We start from the raw sequence: 17,194 nt of genomic DNA on the forward strand, positions 1-17,194 counted from the left end.
CAAATATGAAGTGTCATACATAAACATCTGTCATTTATATTCTTTATTGAACTGCTTGTTCAAAATAAAATTAAGTACCGTGTAACAGCACAAAATTAAGGGAAAAACATGTATGGAAACAAGCTGTTGCTGAAATCGAGGAAGCAGGAGCTCATTTCTAAAAACTAAAATAATTATTTGAAAAATAATCAAAGCTGTTGAATTCTTCGTAGGATTTGAAGTATTGTACATATGAAACCATTACAAACAAGCACTAAAAAGAGGCAGAACACCTTCCTTTTTCTCATAAATCTCAAATGACTTCCTTCTGAAAACTATGAGGAAAACAGGGTTTGCTTTTCATTACTAAGAATGTTAATAAGAAAAAAAGTCATGATTAAACCAAGTGTGATTTGGGGGGAGAGGAAGAGAATTATAATTACGGAAAATAAAGCTGATAGCATAAGCACAAAGGTCCAGAGTTTGTTTTCAGCTGCCTAAGTCCATCCATTCCTGGGGATAAAAGGCTGGCTGATAAATATAGTAGTTTTTATAGAATCGTAGATGGGGTAAGGTAGGAAGGGGCTTCTGGAGGTCATCTGGCCCAAAATCCCCTGCTCAAGCAGGAGTCACTTGCCCAGGACCACGTCCAGATGGTTTGTGCCTATCTGCAAGGAAGGAGAAACCACAGCCTCTCTGGGCAACCCGTGCCAGTGCTTGGTCACCCTCACAGTGGAAAAGTGCTTCCTGATGTTTAGACAGAGCCTCCTGTGCTTCTATTTGTGCCCACTGCTTCCAATCCTGGGAATGGGCACCACAGAAAGGAGCCTGACTCTGTCCTGTCTGCACCCTCCCTTCAGGTATTTATCGGCATTAATGAGATTCTCCCCTGCCCCAAGCCTTTTATTTTCCAGGGTGAAGACTCACAGCTCTCACAGCCTTTCCTCATGTGAGATCAGCTCCACTCCACTTATCACTTTTGTTGCCCTTTGTTGGACTCTCTCTGGTAGCTTCAGGTCTCTCTTGTGCTGGGGAGCCCAGAACTGGACCCAGTGCTCCAGGTGTGGTGTCACCAGTGCTGAAGCGAGGGGAAGGATCACCTCCTTTCATGTGCTGACTGTGCTTCCCCTCACGCAGCCAAGGATACCCTTCAGCTTTTTTGCCACAAGGACAGGTTGCTGGCTAGTTGCTGGCCTAGTAGGTTTCCAACAGGATCTGCGGGTCCCTTTCCGCAGAGCTGTTTCCAGCTGGGTGACCCCTGGCATGTGCTGGTGCCTGGGGTGGCTGTTCTGCAGGTGAAGGACTCTGCACTTCTTCCCCTTGTTGAATGTCATGAGGTTCCTGGCAGGCATTTCTCAAGCTTGTCCAGGTTCCTCTGGATGGCAGCACGACACTCTGGTTTATCAATCGTTGCTCCAAGATTTTTGTTGTCAGCAACATTAGGGTTTGCTCTGCCCCTTCAGTGAGATTGTTAATAAATTTTCTCCCAGTTCTGATTGCCTTTACTAGGGTCTTACTTATTTGAAAGATATTTCCACTAACTTGTATAGTTAGTGGAATAAACTTGTTTCCAGAGTTTTCCTGCTTTGGATTTGTTCAAAAAATGATACATCTGCTGCCTGACAAGAAACACCACTGAGGTGTGATTCTTCATCCTTTTATTTTGTATTAGAGCAGCGGTTAGAGTTTCTGTGGTTTTAGTTCAATGGCTGTAGATGTCATTCATAATGCATCTGCTAACATGTACATCATAGTTATTAAGCAGCAGTTCACGACTGTTCCTGCATTTTTACCCTATCCTTAGTTGAAAGAATGAATAAAAGCTGTGTAAGACACTTGTAAGAGTTTGTGTGCAGTAATGTGCTTTTAAGAAAGACTGCCTGCTGTGCTAGCTTTTGAACCTGTAGCGTGCATCTCCATGAGATTGCTATCTGTGGTTTCAGATCAATTTTGGAAGCCGAAATTGAAATTGATCAGAAATCTGAAATTGATTGTGTGCATTGAAGTTACTATCTGCAAGTGGAGAGAGACTGGAAATGTAACTAGTACCAAGGAAAAGAGGCAGCCAAGAAAAGGACAGCTTGGCAACATGATGGGGAGAATTAGCTGATAAGTAGAACAGAAGCTGTTTTTTCCGTGACAGTGCCTGCTGAAACACGTTTCAATAGAGCCATATCATGTAGTTTCCAATATTGTATTACTGACTCATGGAGTGGATTGTGAAGGGCACTGGTTGGTGTCAGAGGCCAGTGCTGTGTATTAAAGCTGTATAAAATGCTGGTAGCATTCTGGCCTTGCCTCATCTGTTTCCTGGGATGTCACCAGATTGCAACAGAGGGGGGTTGTTTTTGGAGTTTGTTGAGAATTCATGGTGGTTTGGACCCAGGAGGTAATCAAAGACTTGAGCTGGGATAGAGAAAAATATAGTGAGGTGCATTCTCATTTATTTTGTCTTTCTGGATTTGTGCATCCTTTATTTAAGGAGAAATGACATTATTTGTGTAATTAACATACAAATGTTTTTGTATGTTTCTTCATTTGTATGTTCTTCCAGAACACTGGAAGTTCTGCTCTGTAAAGTATAGAGAACAACAGTTCAAGCCTGCATATTGCGGTCTACCAATCTGTTACGTTTGGGAAGGTGGGATTATCCAGTCTTTTTTTTCTGTTGTTTTCCCTTCCTTTTCATGCATCACATCAGGATATCAGTTACAACAATAACATTTGTCACAAGAGTAATTATTTACTAGGAATTTGAGTGGCCACTGGTCAGCTGATTGTACAAATGCATGCTTCAAATGGGAAAAAAATCAAATAAACAATGTATCTCATAGTCTGACATGTAAGCTAATGTTGCTGCCAGAAGTAGCAACAAAACCCTAGAAAGAAATTCTCCTTCTCATGTATTCTGATTAGACTTTGTCCTGACATGCCTAAGAGCACATTTGAAATGAACATAAATTGGAAATCATATTCCCCACACTTTAGATGAGATGCCTATAGTCACTTAATACTGAGAGCTAAATTAGCTTTATTTGTACTGAGATGTTTCAGCTGGCTGAAGACATTCCTTTTTTTTAGGATATTACTGAAAATCTACTAAAATAATTAACTTAAAGATGTGAGTATGGTCTTTAATCAGTTTTGTTTAATCGAGGAAAAATATTCTCCAATATTCATAAGAACAGGACTCATGGTTTTAAGTGTAAAAAATTATGTAAGGCTGTTTTTGCAAAATTTCTGCAGTCTGATTACTTCTCTGTGAGAACAGACTACATCCATTGAGCTTTTATGTGCATTAGCATCACTCAGTCTGATGTGCACCTTTGCTAAATTAAAATGGTGTAGTATTAGACTTAGATAAAGGTATGACTGTTTATTTCTTGTCATGAGTTTATCGCAAATCTACATGTTTTTTCAACATTTTAAATGTGAAAACACTTCACAAAATGTTATGTGAAAATGTTATGTGAAACACTTCAGGGTGTACCTTTTGAAGGTTCAAATAATATAGTATTCAGTGAAGTACTTATTAATTGGTAGTATTTTTATCTATTATTGCACATAACTCTGAAACAAAACATGTCATGTTTGAGCTTTCCATATTATTTTTCCCTTTGTTCCTCCTTCTCTTATTACTGTGTAACTCATTGATCAGTAGTCACACCTATGCCTTACCTGGTGTTGTGTAAATGCTGTGTGGTAAAAATCTCACACCTTTAAGGATGGTAGGTAAATTGCTATACCTGTCTTATTGATGACATTATTTTATGTGACTAATAGCATTAAGTCATAAAATCAGAATCATTTCATATGGAAAAAATCTTAAAGATCATCACCTACCAAGTCCCTTCACTAACTCATGTCCATTAGTGCCATACAATCATAAGTCACTGTTTAAAAACTCTTTCCTCAGTAGTGTTGCATCCTTGCCATGTATGCATAGTTTCTCTGTGTTTCAAGGAAAAGAATGTGTAACTACTGCCTTTATGTGGATACAGCACTTTCCTACAGTTATGATTATTGTTATTCTGAAGACTGACTGCTGCAGGTATCTTTTTCATTCTCTTTTTTTTTCTTTAAAAACATTTTCTTCCTGGTGTACTTAATCTATATGTCTCAAATATATCACTGTTGCTGTCTTCTATGTCTTCCCCCCCCCCTTCTGTTAAAATAAGGTGAGGTTTTGCAATAATACATTCAAATTTGTGACTTTTAAACTTCTAGTTTAAAGGACAGTGTGGGAGCAGGAAATTCAGTCTTTTGCCATTCATGCAATAGGTTAAAATATCTTCACTTGTCTTCCTTAGAAGATGAAATTAAAGATGAGCAAAAGTAGCAGTAAATCTTTTTTGTCTTTATAACATTGTTAATTAATTAGGTTTCAATTCTGATCTGGTGGAACTAAAGCTAATCTTTTTGTCCTAGACCTTGTAAGGTTTCAAACCTTATCAACCAATTATACTCTAGAGGGGTTAAAATAGTACTAGCTTGCCTCATTATCTGCACTTGAAAATCTTCAGCTTGCTGTGCAAATCTGTATTAAAGCCCCTTTAATGGGTCCAATTGAAAGAAGCATAATTCCACCTTTAAGCATTAATTAATGCTAATAAATTTTTTTAAACTTTTGTACTTTCACCTGACTGTATTTTTCTTTGTAATAAAACGCTGTTACTAAATTAAGACAAATGTATACACACACATTATTGCCATTTTAACATTTTATTTCCAGTAGCAGATAACCTTGATTATTCTTGTGTAATGAGGGACATGAGAATAATTTCAGTAATAGGGAGTTTGGCTAAATGTGTCAGCGGTGATGAGATTATGTGGAGTTTGTAAACTCCTGCAAAAAAGTTTCTCCAGTGCATGAGATTTATAGATAATGCAAGTGAACAATATCTGAGGACACAGACATTTTTTTTTTTTTTCTTCAGAAAGGTTTTTTTATGCAAGTTGTACCTTGGAAAATAGTTCATCATTCAGTGGTGGAACCCATTGCTTAGATGTAGCCCTTTCAGACTTCACTGGTGAATTATCATGTGTCTTTGTGTTTTACTGCTTGCCATCTTCTAGTTAGCATTCTCATAAAATTAAGGGAAAGAAATCTTGTTAAGGAACTGGCCTGAGTGAGAAAGACAAGGAGAAAAATATATTTATAATTCAAATAGTTGAATATTGCTGATTTTCGTTTATTGATACGAGGCTACCTGAGGTAGGCAGTGTGATGACTATGGCTAATACCTGTGGGCTTGTTTGTCTGAATAAATTAATAAGCAGTAAATTACAGTGTGCCTTTACAGCTCATTAGTACTTTAGTGTGAATTCCCAACAGGAATTCTTTCTCTGCGGGTTGAAAATGTGTTTCTGTGTGCTAGCTTACTCAGTTCAGAGGAAGGAGTTCTCCCACTTAATCTACCAGAGAGCAGCTGTATTGGCTGATGGTACAGGTATGCTGTAAAGCCACATTTGATTTTCATTAATTTGCCTGAGTGGCCAAGCCTGAAGTTGTCTAAAGCTTCTGGATCTTTGTTACTCTGTCTTCCTGTTCTAAGTAGTGTTTTTAGCCTGAAATGACAGCTGCACTCAGATTAGACAGGAAAAAAGTACAGTGAATGAAGAAAAGTGATGTTAATTGTCCTGTGCCAGTTCTACTGGTGTGACATGCTTGATTCTTGTGTTAGCAGAGCTCAATCTAAGTCCAGAAAGGAGTAAGAGAGATTTTTCTGTGGGCCTCTTCTTTATGATCTTGTTTGTCCTCCAGGGGTTTGGGGTATAGTTTGAGAATTTCCTGTCCAATTCATGTGAGAACAATTATCATATAGCCAATCAGCGAAATAATGGGATAACCTTTTTTCTACAGATAAAAATGGATTCTAAAGTAATTGGAAACTGTTTATACTGTAGAAGAAATTGACTTCTTAACTGTTTAGTGTATTATCTTTGTTTTAGTGAAACAGTTTTTTTTTTTTTTTTAAAAAAAATTGTAAAATCAGTATAGCGAGTGGGTGAAGCTGGGTTTTATTCCCCCCTTTAAGAACATTATTGATAAGGAATCTTTTCACATATCATGGCTTCTTGCTTGAATACAGGCAAATTTGCTCACATTCGAGAAAAACCTTGTTCCTTAAGGACAGGGTAGCAGAAGGCAGCATGCCCTTTGATTTGAAGTACTGCCCATATGAATCTGCTGACCACACATAGGAAGGAGCTTATCAGAAAAGTTGATCATAGCAACAGCTGTTCTTTATTTACTACACCTGATCTGGCAATGTTGATGTATGTGAGTGTAATGAAATATTGCTGTGTCAGGAGTAAATGCTTGTAGGTGTCCTTTCCTGCAGAACTCGTAGTCATTCACAGTTCCAAAGACAGAGGCTATCTTGCTCTGAGTACCTTGTGCAGTCCTTGCAGAGGAGGGCAATGTAGAAAAATACCCAGTTCCATCAATATCATGCTCTGTAATGAAGCAAAGAGGAAAAAAAAAAATATCAGCAAATTATTTGTTTTCATTTGGAATTAGTGGGCTGAATAAGGGGTAAGGAGATATTTTGGATTTTCTGCTGCCTGACCCAGAGGGCTGGGCTGCTGCTTTGCATCATTTCAAATATATATCTGCTAAGGAGAGGTGGAGGGGTAGAGAATGTGTCAATGTGTTTTGTGATCTGGGGGTTGGCCTCTTACAGATAACTGAACTAGAGGGAATGACCTCAAGTTGTGCCAGGGGAGGCTTAGGTTAGAAATTAGGAGACATTTCTTCTCAGAAAGAGCAGTCAGGCACCGGGAGGGGTTGCCCACGGAGGTGGTGGAGTCACCGTCCCTGGGGGTGTTCAAGGAAAGGTTGGACGTGGTGCTTTGGGACGTGGTTTTGTGGGTGGCATTGGTGGTAGGGGGATGGTTGGACCAGATAATCTTGAAGGTCTTTTCCAACCTTAATGATTCTGTGATTCATTGTGCTGCTGCTTTACAGAACAGTTTTTACAGGTCCCATAGATAATCCAGGCTGCCCTGATGCTGAGAACCACTAGACAAAAGAAGAAAGGGGATTTATTCAGAGCAGCTGATGGTTAAGGTGATGTTAGAGCTGTGGCAAGATTGTCAGCATCGATTATATTGTCAGTGTTAGTTATCCTGTGAGCTGTCATATCCTCATTAGAGGAAAATGGCCCATTAATCTTTAAATCCAGCAGACGCGTTACTGCAATACATGCTATACTGGGAGAGATGCTGGTTTTAGTGTGAAGCTACAGCTTTTCTTTTCAGCAGAGCCGCTTCATTTCCAAACTTGAGGTGTGTTCTTGTGAAAAGGTTCCCCTTCTAGGGCAGGGAGCTTGTGCATACGTTGTTTCAGATATGGCAAATGTATTGCCCCCGTGCCAGAAACAGTATTTGGCTACCACTGCCAGTACAAAACCAGCTGCTGGCAATGCTTGCCTTACGCCGTTGCAGCAGAAGGAACAAGCAGAAGTGATGCATGAGATTGTAGGAGATGGTAAGAAGTGAAAAAAATTGTGTAACTTTGTTTCCAATGAACAAGGTAAGGAAAGTGCTGTGAAGCAGTTGTAAAGAGCAGCTCAAATGGAACACGATGGTGCATGTCATAAAGTTTTGTCAGTGCTGTCATCTGCTTAGCAGATTTTTGTCTAGAATTTGTTCTTTTGCTGCTAGTGAAAACAAGACGCTATAGTTGCAAAACTATGTGATGTCGCTACATGAAGTCCCAGTGTATTTCCACCACATGTTGAAATCCTGAGAAATTCTGTTGGGTGGTATAATTAAGATAGCAAAATTTGCTGAAGATACCCAATTAATCACATCAGATGACTCTAAAGAGCACAATGGGGAACATAGTGTTCATAATGGATTATACTGTTTGACCCTTACTCAATCTATGGGTCAGGTGAGAATTCAGGTGCAAGACCAACTAGTGGCAGAGGAGCAAGAATATAGTCCCCACCTGCAAAATGGCATCAGCTGCTTATATTTCTGATCTGCTTCTCTGTAGAGCCATTTCATCTGATACTCTTAAAAGAAAAACAAAAAGCAAAACCAACCTTCTTTACAGGATCTTCACTTTTTCTTCCTCTTGGAGAAAAAAAAAAAAAAAAAAAAAAGACCTACCTCGTTTCTTTAACACATAAATGGTACGGAAACACATCTGAATGGACAGTGTTTTCAGCATTTATTTTTGTATACATCTCTAGGTTATGTTTGATTTCATGTCTATTATTGATGGAAATAGAAGTTCTAATATTCTCGTTAATGTTGGGAATGGATTTCCTGATGTCTTCTGGCAGCTTCATACTTCTTTTTATTAGGTAAATCCTTTTAAATTGTTTCTTCTTGGGGAGTCCTGGAGCATGGAATGGGTTAAAGAGGAACAAACAAACTTCTGATGCTATGAAAATCAAGTGGACTCCTGCACTTCAGTTCCCCTCTCCTTGCTGTTTTTTGGTGAAGATCATTATACCTTAAGAGCAAACATGAAAAGCAGGAATTAATAGTGAGATAAGTACTCATAATACTGCTGCACAGGTTAAATTTTTATCCATTATACACACCAGTTGTTTTTTTACCTTGTTTTTTTCTGTCCTTGTTGGGTGTCAAGTTCTAAGTTGAATAGGTGTTTGTGAATGAAGGCATCATGGTACTGTAGAATCAGGTAGCACTGTCAGCATTTTAGTTTTGGAGCTGCATGGTTTTAAAAATAATTGCATTTTGTATCATAACTGGCTAGTGTCATTTTGACTATGAAAGGACAGCATACAGATTGCTAAGTGCAGCAGATGATTTCTATAACATATGGCTACCTTTTCATGAATTATTTACGTAGAACTCCTGCTCATCCTACACCTGAAAATAATTAAAGTATCTAATGAATAGTCATGAGATGAAAGTGGATTTCTTTTGTTTGATTTTTTTTGTGTCCTCGTTCTGTGGGAGAACTGTTTCTGAATATGACTGGAATATTATTTGTTAATCGTGCTTCTGAGTGTTCAAGTTTAGAACAATGAAGTTGAAAGCATATAAAGAGAAATTTGAGAAAACAAGGAAAGATGTGAAGTGTTGCCAGTACATTTTTAATGGCACCTGGTTAATTTACAGTTCCAGCCAGAAGAACGGAAATTTGGAAACAAGGGGAGAAAGTTAGGACTGTGGTAAGCTGACCTCAAGTACGTGGTGACAAAAGGGACAAAATACGTATGTAGAAGTTGAAGGAGAAATTTTGAAGAAAGGCATTTTAAAAGAGAGAATTATAAATTTGCATTTACTTAAGTTGTAACAAAATAATGTGAATTAATTAGTAAATTCATTTTGTTTAAGATCTTGGTATTTCATAAAAAGTCATTGTTTAGGAGTTCCTCGTCAGTTCCAGTTACCTTATCATTCATTTTTATCTTTTATGTAGTACGTAACAAGAGTACTGCAGCACAGTGAAAGCTTCTTATAAAGAATGTGAAGCAAGAAGTCATAGAACTTGATTTTTGTTTCTTACTCGAAAGACAGATGTTACCATTGGTAGTGGAAATTGAATGCATGTCCCTTCACTTCAGTCATATATGGAGACCCTTAATATTGAGTTGTAGAGGCTTAAGGCTTTTCATTAAGTGCTTCAGCAACCTGTTACAGAAATCAGGTGTGTTGTGGCATTTCTGTTTCATTAGAAGCAGCAAAGAAGAATCACCTATTGATAGGTGTCTGAGTTAACTTATTGATATGAAATAAAAGCCACTTTTACCTACATTTTATGAACCTGCATGTAGGCAGTACTGACAACAATCTGGTAACATTTTACACTGCAGTACCATGAATAATCTTCCTCCACTCCAAAATGTGGAAACACATAGTATGTACAACTCTTGTTTCATAGTCCTTTCTGCATGCTTTTTATGTAGTGATTAAAAATATTTCACTGAAGACTAGAAGTTCAGTGAAGATATCTATAAGAACATCAAACAGTCTGTTACTCTTGGTCATTGTATATGCTGATACTCTTTTTGAAAACAGACTCCTAGCATTATTATGTCACTTTCACTGTCTTGCATAAGGTAGTATACTGTCTAAATTCAGACTGGATAAAAATGAATTTCAGTTTAAAATATATATTTTTGTTTATGTTTTCACAATAAATATGGACAGAAAATTGTAGCAGGATACTGACATGACTCTGTATTTCCTTTCAGAGCTAGGAGAAAAAGAACTTTTTCCCTTTATATTTTGATCTGCAGCTTAACATGTGATTTTTCTTCCCTTGCTGATTGACATGAAAGTATTTAAAATAGAAGTAGTTATTTCCAGTAAATAACTGGATATGGTCAAGGAAAAACAAAAACAAAAGAAAAACAAACAAACAAAACACCTGTATTGTGTTGTAGCCAAAGAGGTACCATGAGGAAAGGTAAAAGTGAGTTCTGGAACAACAGTCAGTCCTCTTGAACATCAAAAGATGTGCTCCAGCAGCTCACAGTGTTTCTTTCTTTGTATGTGCTGTTGCCTGGAGCATTCTGGGTGCCAACAGTATACAAGGGATACTCTTTGATTCTTCTCAGTGAAGCAAAAGGGTATCAGCAGATTCCTTTGGTTTTTCTCAGAGCGAATTCACTTGTAGTATGCAGTTTTATTTTGTGTATTTGGAAGCCTGTCTATGGAAAAATCTTCACAAGTGTATTCTAGTTGTCTTAGACATATATTTTTTATAGTTCTTGGGCAGGAGGCTGTCAACTACTGAACTTTGCTTTTGTCCTGTTGTATTCAAACAAGCACAATTGCAGTCAATGCAGAATTTTAAGATTGTTCTTGTGTAGCATTAACCTGTCTTTTATGCTATCTAGACAAGAACAGTAGATACTGTGGGAATAGATGAATTCCTGATGAGTGTTTTTATCTGGTGAAGTCTGTCAAAATAACCTCATGTGGGAGGTTGCCCCATGTGTTTGATCACACTTTTTTTTTTTTTTTTTTCTCCCTGCTGTTTCACTTGCCTACCAGAGTAGGTTAGTCTTTTAGGAACACTGATTGTTTTCTCTGCTTTAAGAAATCAGTCTTTACTCTATTACTCTTATTATAAAAGGTAATTCATGGGTTGAGGAAATAAAGTGCAAAAACAGCTGCACAGGCAAAGGCAGATGATAATTTACTTAATTGACTGTATCTTAGAAATTCTTCTTTATGACCCTTATTTCTATCCAGTCGTGGCTCCTGAATAATACTCCCGTTGTGTTTTTTTTTTTTTTTTTTTTCTCCTGTTCTTTATAAGCGTGTGAAGTGAGCAGATATGAGAGTAAAAATTCATTTCATTTAGAGGAAAAGATAAGAGCATACAAGATGGTACCCAGGTAATATGCTTTGAAACGTAAAAAGGTGTTTTTTTTTCATGCAGATACAGCTTACCTAAATAATGTTTCACTACTGCTGCAGTAGTTGACTTTGTAGACCATTCAGGTGAGTTTGCTGCATGGTGATTGATATGGTATAGTTGTCTTTTGTTTGATTTAAAGTCTTACGTGGGTTAGTTGTGGGGATAAGTAATTAATGTGCTAGTCTGATTCAGGATGATCTGTGATTATCCTACAAAGTATGCAAAGTCAGTAGTTTATCTGAGTTTAAAAGTCCATCCCAGCAATATTGAACAAATGTTTTAAGTAGTTTGTTGCACTTTTCTTGTATGTATGTGCCTTCATTATTCTTCAAACTGCTGTAAAACATTGTGTTCCTTACAGGACCCAAAGATCTTTCTGATTTTGCTTTACAAACGTATATTCTATATACATGTTTAATGTATGCTTTATATATGTGTGTATGTGTGTGTATATATATATATATATATACACATATGCATACAGACTTTTTCAGCATGGCGTAGCTTGTGTATTCAATTGGGTGCCTTAAAGAGCCGGAGCTGAACTTTGAGATCCTGTATGTGTATATTTGTGAATCTTGAGCTCTATTAGAGCCAACAGAGTCTTTTGGATAGGTAGAATTTCTAGGGGAGTTTTTTCAATGTAGACTTTGTCTTGATAAACGTTAAACTAGCAGCAGTGAGCTAGAAGGAAGGCTCAAAGGAGCCACTTACTCAAAGTCTGTGAGGACTGGGGGATTGAGGAGGTAAACAAAGTAATGCTTTCCATGGTAATGTGGAATCACATGTTTTAAAAGATGCAACTTAATCATTATCTGCCAGCAATGACTTGTTCCTGTAACTGTAATAATGTGTCTGAAGAACAAATATTTTGTTTTTTGAATAGCTAAGTCATGTCTAGTAGGTTCAAAATATGCTAGAGAGGAGTCCTTTGTAAAGATGAGTTTTCTCAGTTTCCCTGTTCCTTCCGTAATATCTGCTGAATGCGTACTGTCATCCTGCCAGTATATACTACTTTGTAAGGACCAAAATACAAATGTTCTTATCAAAAGAGACAGGAATTAAAAGAAAAAAAAAAAAAAAAAAGGCAAATAAACAGAAAAAAGGGGAGGAAAAAAAAAAGAACTGGAAGGGTGTTTGGGTTTGTCCTACATGGTTATGCAAAAATATTTCTAAGCAAATTTGAAAAATGCATAGAACGATTTTAGCACATTACCTTTCCAATATACTTTTAACTGCACACATAAGTACGTATATAAAGTGTGAGCAGGCGTATATGTACACATACATAAAAATCAAATCTAAAATATTGTGTACACTCTTCTAAACTTGCCAATAGTACTTCAATAATTTGAGCATTGTGAAATTAGCATAGCATATTTACATTCAATTTATGAATAAGTTGTAGTATCCTGAATAACAAATTACCCAGGCAAAGAAAGTTTATGCACTGTGGTATGATTCTGAGAAAAGTTTCATATAAATTTCTGAATCTGAAATTCGGGTTTAGTTTAATTTTGGAAGAAATGGAAGAATGGTTATGAATCTATAATCTTAGGAAAACTTTAACTGGAGTGTTTTTGTTCAAAGTGTCAGTGCTGTAGAATGAGTCTCTGTAGGGGAGTTAGTTATATTACAAAAATAAATAACTACACTAGAGGTTCAAGATTAAATTACCAATTAAACACTGTTTTAAATACAAGCTGGTTCAGTATCTTCACAGTTGAGTCTTTACATGACAGAACTGTTTGTAAAAAGGTGTATTAATGAAATCCTCTGGGTATTTTTTTGTCTGGTTGGTTGGTTGGTTTGAATTAATGACATGTGAGGAAAAATTCCAAGACATGAGAGTATGAGGTTTCTGTATTTTCTTTCACTTTTCTTTTGATTTTACTCTCATTTTTCCATTCTCTTTAATTCATGTTCACATTCTTTTCCACCTTTTTAAAAAGCTCTGTTAGAAAGTCTGTCATTTTGTATACTCTACTGTGGCTTGCTACCTACCACCAGATAGGTGTGGTTTCTTTCCTTTTTTTTCCTCCTTCCTTGATAGACTAAAAATTTCAGTGCGTAAAAATAAAATACCCCTCATGCCTCCCTACACTATTTACATCAATCACATTGACATTGTCTGTTCATTGTTGTTTGGTTTTGGAATTTGATACAGGGGTTAGCTCTATTCCATTCTCTTTCTCAAACTGCTTTTTAGGGTTTGTTCTTGCTTGGAAATATTTTCTTCTCTGTAGCGGGGTATGTTCCATATTGTAAAAAAACATTACCAAATTTAGAACTGTGTGTGGATAGAAGTATTGGTCAGAGGGATAAATTAACTGCTACATTTGGGGGAACAATGTATAGAACAGATGTGAGGCTGATGGTAGTAGGAAAAGTAGAAAATAAAAGTATCTGCAAGAAAGGTGAGGATGTGTTGTGTAGAAAAAGGGAGGAAGTCTACAGAAGAGAAGCAGACATTTAAAGTAATTCAGAAGTTACAGCAAAAGTCTCTGTTAAGTAAAAGATGAAACAAGCAAGGCAAAGATACAATCCATAAAAAGAAATGAAGTGATACATTAAATGACTATTTTGCTAAATGCATAGGCTAATTTCACAGCCTATCTTCAAATACATTTTTCTGGAGTCTTTCTGTCACTGTAGGTCGCAAGTGGCTTAAGTGATAATTGGCAAAGAAATAATTCCTACTAGCCTTTGTCTTAAAATCAAAGATGTAAAATCAGTGTTGTTTTCTTTTTTTTTGTTTTGACTCCAGTAATACTGAAAAAGGTGTTTTACTGGTTTTTAAGAGTTTTCAAATGTTACAACATAATGCATAAGACGGAGAAGAACATTAATATCTTGAGGATATGAGGATATGAGTACTGGTTTTCAGTCCAGTACTCAAACTCTCAGAATTAACGCATCCTTCTGTGAGGATTGCATTGTGGACATATTGCCTGTGGGGTCTGGGTGCGCTCAATTCCAACGCACAGATACTATCAAACATGCTGAGGAAGTGCTGCCTACCGCTGCACAGCTTGCTTGTATCCATGACTGCTGGCTCTACTATGCATGTTTTTATTTTTGTTGTAGGTGAATTTCTTAGAGTTCAGTGGCAACATACATTCTGTTTACCCCGTTACGTGTAGGTTTAAAATCAATGATTGTTGGTTAGAATTTCAACTGCATTGTTCCATGTATGCTTTTGTTCTCAGCATGTTTTCATTCTTTTTCATGTCTGACATACACATAAATCAGAATGAACCATTTGGAGTTTACAAACCTTTATGTGTGTTTCCAGTAATATTTTGGAATAATCCTCTGGCTGATAATTTTTTGTGTTTCAGAGCATGTTTTATTTACTTTGGATATTATGGGCAAAGCAGTTGCATTTTTATCCTCAAACAAAAGTTTCTTCTATTTCATAATACAGTTACAGTGTTACTGCTAGGAAAATGTAATAGATAAATGCTGTTTTGATTTAGGGCAAGGGACAAAACAACACATGAAATTAAACCAGACTCCTGAAGAAAAATGCAGAGTGCCAATATACATTAAAGACTGAGGATGCTTTAATATGAATATCTTAAAAATAGAATGCAAAAATCTAACATAGAAACTTGAAGTTTTGTCTTTTTTTTTTACTGGCCATGAGTTTCTATTACGTGCAGCTGCAGCACACGAAACTGTTGCCTGTGTTCAGTGGAGTTGTCTTCCTTGCTTTGAGCTGCAAATTCAGTTAGATTTAATTATTTTCATGCAGATATTATATATCATAATCTGACTCCCTCACTTAATAGTTGTTTTTCATTATTGTCATGAGTTTTGGAGAGTTTTAATCTCTACTTTTTGGCTAGATTTTTGGTACATTGAAAGTGCAAATGAAAAAGTATTTTAATTCTTATTCTCAACCACATATCTAATTTCTACAAATGGCTGTTTTTGTCTATCTTGACTGAAAAAAATCTATTTGGTTCTACACTTATGGGCTGTTTTGTTCAGTAGCAGCAAGCTATTCAGTTTCACATTTACATTATTGTGTCTAATGCTGTTTTGGGAACGAGTGAAGTAGTAACGAAATAAAAAGAACACTGAAAAACTACGTATAATAGATTGTTACATGACATAGTCTGAAATGGTTTCAGCACATGCATGTTCTTTTACAATTGCTTCTTGTCTAACAGATTTATTTTTCTAATAGAGACTCTCAGGACAGCAGCAAGAGATAAACAACTTAATACAGAGAAAAATTGCTGTGGATGAAGAAAATGCCTGTTTGAAGAATGAATTCAGTAACTTGAACCAGAAATTTAAAGATAAAAGTGAAGAACTTAAGGTATATTGACTTGTACATAGTTTTATAAGACTGTAGCTTTGAAGTAGTTCTTTAAGCAGTGTCAGCCTTTGTGGCACAGAAAGTGACAAGCTTGGAGAAAAAATTGCCTTAGGCCTTGCTATACCTTACCGTTTTCTCACATACCAACTCTGAGGAAGATGCTTTAAAGCCAAGAATCCAAGCTTTATAACTTTCAGATAAATAGTTAATGATGGAAATGGAGCAAAGAAAGTAGGAGTGTGAAGATGTGGCTTCTTGTAATTAGATTCTGATGGGACTGGCATTATTAATTGATAAAGCCGAGGTCTGGGAGGATATGTCTGTGTGGGTCTCAAAAATAGCTGGGGACAGCATCAAAGGCAGCTTGATCAATTAATGGGCTCTTTGCAAATGTGTACTCATCAAAGCTGTCATCCAGCTAAAAAATATGACCCTTCCACCTGCATGAAAGAGGCCAATAAAAGTACACAGGTGACCTTGGCCATCAAATATAGAAGAAGCTGCTGTGAGGGTAAAACTGCACAGTTTATATTTGCTGATTAGTTCTCACTTTTTTTGTTTATCGGCCCTTGTGGTACTGTTCTACAGGACACCGAGGAGTGTGCACAGAAGAAGGAAGAGCAAAACAGACTGGTTATAAAAAACCTGGAGGAGGAAAATAAGGGATTGAAAACACGCTGTGCTGACCTGCTAAATGACCTGGAGAAACTGAGGAAGCAGGAGGTACAGTGGAAAACAGAAAAATCTGGCAGTGATGCCAGAATAAAGGTACGAAGTGGAATGGACTTCTGTATGTTAATTCAGAAATAACTTCTCCAGACATTTGCACTACAAGTTATTTTCCTTAAATAACAAGTTATATATTCAAATCTACCAGTGGGGACTTGCATTCATTTACATTCCTTCACTAAAGACCCACAGCTTTTTAAAAATTGATGTTGCAAAGCAGGAATCTGACTTCAAATAGTCATCGTAAAATGTAATCATTAAAAAATAAAATATACTGTATTTTAAGATAAAATATGAAATAATAAAAACTTAAAAGTATTCTCATTCATGATTTTTTCTCAATGTATTATTTACTTGTCTGTAATTTGGTTGTAGTAGACTTGATACTTGTTTTGGAAGAACACTTTAAAACTTTTAACTGCAGTTTTGAATAAATTGTGTCCTAACCTCCAGAGGACTTCACTCTGTGGAGGCCTTACTGCATTTACTATATTTTAAAAGTTATTTTCATTGTTTTTGATAAAATGAAAAAAAGAAATGATTGCGTTGTGCAGAATATTGTCTGTTATTTAAGTGTAACTTTGACCTGTTAAGTGAAAATTGGCAACTTCTTTTTAAATTCGTTTTAGAATGAAAACCCCAAACATGGTATCAAAGTGTTTGATGTCTGCTTACATACATGTATATATATTCAGTGGATTCTTTTTATTTACATGGCTAATGAATTCTTACAACACCATTTTCTTTTGAAGTATCAATGTACATGACTTTCTGGTATATTCAGTATCGTAAATGCC

The 17,194-nt window shown here is 36.5% G+C and overlaps 1 protein-coding gene across 9 annotated transcripts in view; it reads left to right on the forward strand.

The window, feature by feature from the left end:
* Positions 1 to 17,194, forward strand: part of CNTLN (centlein) — a 272,348-nt gene that overhangs the window by 100,775 nt on the left and 154,379 nt on the right. For all 9 annotated transcript variants that reach the window (XM_035310123.1, XM_035310115.1, XM_035310117.1 and 6 more), the window contains 2 exons: positions 15,534 to 15,668; positions 16,257 to 16,436. In XM_035310123.1, coding sequence (XP_035166014.1) covers positions 15,534 to 15,668; positions 16,257 to 16,436 — 315 coding nt within the window. The remainder of the gene's footprint in view (positions 1 to 15,533; positions 15,669 to 16,256; positions 16,437 to 17,194) is intronic.

This window comes from Oxyura jamaicensis, chromosome Z, assembly GCF_011077185.1.
Source record: "Oxyura jamaicensis isolate SHBP4307 breed ruddy duck chromosome Z, BPBGC_Ojam_1.0, whole genome shotgun sequence".
NCBI lineage: Eukaryota > Metazoa > Chordata > Aves > Anseriformes > Anatidae > Oxyura > Oxyura jamaicensis.